The following is a 5,087-nucleotide window of genomic DNA, read 5'->3' on the forward strand; positions in this document are numbered from 1 at the left end:
CAACACAAACTCCCACTCCTCCCTCGAACTGCGCTTCTCAGGCAGCTCCCCAGGCCAGTGGCGCCCAAAACAAGCCTGGCTCCTGTTCAAGGAAGAAGACGACCGCGAGCCCTTCGACGTGGTGCACTCCGAGAGCGTCGCCCTCCCTTTTTTCCTCGCTAAGTCCCTCCCCAACCTCGCCGTCTCCTGGCACGGCATCGCGCTGGAAGCTCTACAGTCGTTGATCCTCCAGGCCCTCGCGGAAGACGGCCCTCTACCGTCGGATCTCAACCTCAGCCTCCATAGCCAGCCCGCCAAGGTCCTCAAAGAGATCGCCTTCTTCCAAAACTACGCTCGCCACGTAGCGATCACCGACGCTGCCGGTGAGATGCTAAGGGACATGTATCAGATCCCAGCCGGGCGCGTTCACGTCGTAGTGAACGGCGTAAGCGAAGAGGAGTTTAGCCCGGACGAGGGGCTTGGCTTGGCGCTGAGAGAGGAGATTGGCTTGCCCAGAGAAGCAACTCTTGTGATGGGCGTGGCCGGGAGGCTTGTCAAGGATAAGGGCCATCGTCTTCTTCACTCGGCCTTCTCAGAGCTGATCAAGCGCCACCCCGGCGCTTATCTAGTGGTTGCAGGTGATGGGCCTTGGGCGGAGAGGTACAAGTCAATTGGCCATCAGGTGGTGGTACTTGGGGCTATTCCCCCTGGGAAGCTGAAGGCGTTCTACAACGCGTTAGATGTGTTTGTGAACCCCACTTTGAGGCCTCAGGGCTTGGACTTGACCCTGATGGAGGCCATGCAGTGTGGGAAGCCCATAATGGCTACCAGGCTCCCCAGTATAAAGGGCACATTGGTGGTGCAAGATGAGTTTGGGTTTCTGTTCTCACCTAATGTGGAAGAGCTCATGGCGGCGATGGAGGCGGCGATGAGGGAGGGGCCGTCGCGGCTCGCCGAGCGCGGCCGGGCTTGCCGCCGGTATGCCGCCGCCATGTTCACTGCCAGGAAGATGGCAGCTGCTTATGAGAGGCTTTTCCTCTGCATCAAGAAGGAGAGTTACTGCTCCTACCCTCTTCCCTTTGATGAGCTAGTCTGATTAACACCAATAGAGAGGCACTAGCAGGGCTGAATTATTGTTCTTATATATATGTATACGTTCCCTAGTTTTTTATGTTCCAAATCAAGTAATATTGGTTGACCTGCAGAAATTTAGATTAGGATTTCAATCTAAGAGACATCTAAGCTGATGACATTTTTGTATTTTCTCAACTATATATTTAATCATCGCGATTAAATTATATTGAAAGGTAAATGTACTAGTAAAATGGTTTGAAAATTGACTACAACTCAATGCACAAGTAGTTTGTTATTTCAGCCCAAGTATTTATATGATCTTTTTAAAAACAATCTCAATGTAAATATTTTTCAAATATATCCAAAATACATGTTTAAATTCAACTAATGTTTCTCTTATAGGCCCATTTCCCTCCACTTCAGAAGATGACTCGCTGATGGTTGTTTGGTTATCAAGGTATTAATCTATGGAGAGGGTTGAATTAGGTATGTGAAACACCATTAAATTCTTCCTGTTTTATTCATTAGCCATGGATAACCTTGATATATTGAAGACTCATGAACACATTGGGGCGTGAAAGACATCATAATAATGCACTAGCAGGGCTACATGGCGAGGAAGAGAATATAAGTACAATGAACTTAATGTAGATATATCCATTTTATAGGATGAAGGTGAGTTGCAGTTGTAGGAAACCCAATCCACTTCTCTTTTGCCTTTCATTGTCATTCAATGATTTGAACCAAGAAATCTCGATCACTCTACCAACAAATTTAGAATTAATTCTGATATTATTTTTACATGGATACATGATCTGTTTATAAATCCAAATGCATTGATGGATAGCAAATACAGAGGCAAAGATGCCTTAAAAATTTAAGCTTCAAACTCTGTTTCAATCAGTTAGATATCAACTTTTTGAATTTGGATTATTCCAGACCTTTCACTCTCATCTATCCACATGTTTAATTGCCAGTGGGTCAGCATAATCTTTGGTTTTCCTTAAGATTCTGACATTAAATTTCATGTTTAACTACTAATACAACATGTGCGTCTGTGAAAAAGTGTACCCTTGGGTTCTCCAAAATAGGGGCTAATTACGAGGTGTAATTCTTTTCATCAAGTCAGAAAGGTGACATGTCTATGCATTTCTCCAGTCCTTGAGTCACATCTGTTTCAATTTTATGATCTGAATTTTTTCTGCTGCCACATGTCTATTCTTTAAAGCTATATTTTGTGCAATTTAAATCCAAAAATGTTGTTACTAACATGTAGAGTTCACCATTTTGGACCGGAGACTGGTCAGACCAAACGAGACCAAACGAGACTGGCTGGTCAGTCCTGATTTGGTCTGAGGGTCAGACCGGAGCAGACTGGGACCAGACATGACAGGAACAGAATCGGACCACAGTTTAAATAAGAAATGCATAGAAACCTAGACCGGAGCAGGACCGTCAAACCCCACTGATGTGCATTAATGTGCTCGATCACATTTAATGTGAATAAATTGACACATTTTATGATACCACCATGTGTCTCTACACATTCTAAAATTTGATTGTCAATGATTGACATATTTAGACATCACAAATCATGATGCTATAATACACTATTTTCAGTGACTAGGAACACCAATCATTGGTCGTAACATAGTATGGCCACCTAATTTATTGGATCGCAACAATTGGTCAACTTTGAATGAACCCAAAAAGTCAAAACCTATCAATAAATCTGGAAAAAAATAAAAGTCCAGCTGAAAATTACTTTCATTAAAATATGAATCTGCTGTCATAAATTATTTAAAATATTTTTGAACTAAAAAAATTAAAACATATGGATATAATGATAGAAAACTTCTTAAAATATCATGACTTCCAGAATACTCAGGATAGCGTTCAGAATATAGTTTCAATCATTTTATGTTTAGTAAAACACATATGTGTCAATTTTAATGAAAAAAACATATAAAATGCCTGATATTAATCTAATAACTATGATGTTATCACCATGCACATATGATTTGGGAACTTCCTCCAAAATTAGCCCATGAGCGGCACACACATGACACACTAGTAGAGTGAAAATTTGTGCAGAATAAACTTGAGTGTTAGCAATGATACTTGCACATGGAAGTGGATATAAAAAGATATTAATCTTTTTGAGAATAGGAATGAATAAAAGAGGTAATCACAAACTTTTAATTTACAAATTTTTATATAATATCCCTCTTGGCTTCTTGAATTATTAATATGTATATTCAACATGTATACATAAATAAATTTATTTATATTATTTAGAGAAACAAATTAGGGGTTAAGAAAAACTAGTACTAGGCCCCAACACATGACATTATCAAAAGATTCAGATAAATATAAGGACTTATTAACAAATCAAACACAGATTAAAAAAAACTATATCTTGGGAATAATCTACTTCCTCATATGGAAGGAATCATAAGTTTAAAACACTGGTTGTTTTTGTTGACTTGTATATTTGGATTAGACATATTTGTAAGTTTATTGGGAGGTCATAAGGTTAGGAACTGGATTTTCTCTATTTCTGTTTCAAATGAATTATTGGGTCTTTTATCTTGATCACGAAATATATCTAGTAATACTTTATATAACTATTATTCCGTGATTTAGATGAAGCTTTATAACTAGTCTCCCAAAGGAATAATCTTAGTAAACTGTCATTGACATAATTTTACATCAATTTATTTGTAATTTCCGAGGTCAGAAAATCCTTCAGTCATGTTTGATTTGTTTTGGAGAACTTTTGTAGGATAACATGTCTGGCTTAGGAAGGATTAGGCATTAGGGAAATGGATAAGATACATATATACTCTATACTAAGATATCCCTAATCACTTCTGAAGTAGAAACATAAAAGTTTCAAACAGTTTTTTAATAATGGATATTTTAATTTCTATATTGAAACATATTTTAATGTCTAAAAATATTCAAGAGATAAAGGTAATAAAAATGATAATGCAACTATAAGTTGTAAGTTAACATACTAACACATATTTTTCTCCATATTTTATGGTGAAAGATGGATTTACATGAATTTTATTGTGTTTAGTGAAAGAGACATGATTATGTGGGTGTAAAAAGGTCAGGATAATGAATGGTAAAGAAGTGTCATGAGCACAATGGGTCCTAGTGGCACAGATAGATGGGTCATGAGAGATGGTAACATTGTCTTAATTTTAATAACTATTTAATCTTCATAACTCTTAATTATCATGATCCTTTCTATGAATATGTCTTTGAATTTAAATATAACTGCTTAATCAAGAATTAGGGTTTATGTTTTTGCATACTTTTACCTTAACTACTATATCCTAAATTTAGGATAGCCAAGAGTCACTCCAAATGGGCACACAAATTGATCTAATCATTTTTTTAAAATATAAAGAAAGAGATGATAAAGGAACTTGAATGGTAAGAGGATGAAGCTAACGTCACAAATTTTATTTGTTATAGAGGCTTAGAATTTTGGGATTTTTACCTAAAAATTATAGGGTAATAAAAATGATGGAAATATATGTGGCCGGCAAGCCAATCACACATTCCATCTATCGTTCCACATTCATTAGTAGAACATATTCATTATAGTGCACGTGTAATGCTTATAATGAAGTCCATGAATACATAATTACACTTAGTGAATTATGATGAGAACTCAATACGGAGATAACTTGTCTTTAAGCATGTGTTCTAAATATTCCTATTTGAAAGATACTCGAGATGGACATCAAAGTATCCGGGCAGAATAGCAGTATCTAGCCTCACTCATATGATGAGTATGGGCAGTCCCATAGCCATTAGTGTGGAGACACCAAGGATAGATAGGGGGTGCTCTTTAATGGAAAGAGTTCACTGAATTGATCCGTACAAATCTCTGAATGGTATTACACCGAACTATCAATCAGGTTGATTCACGTCATGGTTATATAAGTGGTCCTTAGACCTAAGACACCAAAGACGTATTGTGGGCGAACAATTGTACTTTGACTATGACCTACGTG

At 37.7% G+C, this 5,087-nt stretch overlaps 1 protein-coding gene across 1 annotated transcript in view; it reads left to right on the forward strand.

Moving 5' to 3' along the window:
- The window catches only part of LOC144709391 (UDP-Glycosyltransferase superfamily protein), a 1,570-nt gene extending 393 nt beyond the window's left edge, over positions 1-1,177 (forward strand). Inside the window, exon 1 of the mRNA XM_078582939.1 lies at positions 1-1,177. This exon is cut by the window's left edge and continues 393 nt beyond it. Coding sequence (XP_078439065.1) covers positions 1-1,075 — 1,075 coding nt within the window. The 3' untranslated portion in view covers positions 1,076-1,177.
- The last annotated feature ends 3,910 nt before the right edge of the window (positions 1,178-5,087 follow it).

This window comes from Wolffia australiana, chromosome 11 (assembly GCF_029677425.1).
Source record: "Wolffia australiana isolate 7733 chromosome 11, ASM2967742v1".
NCBI classification, from domain to species: Eukaryota; Viridiplantae; Streptophyta; class Magnoliopsida; order Alismatales; family Araceae; genus Wolffia; species Wolffia australiana.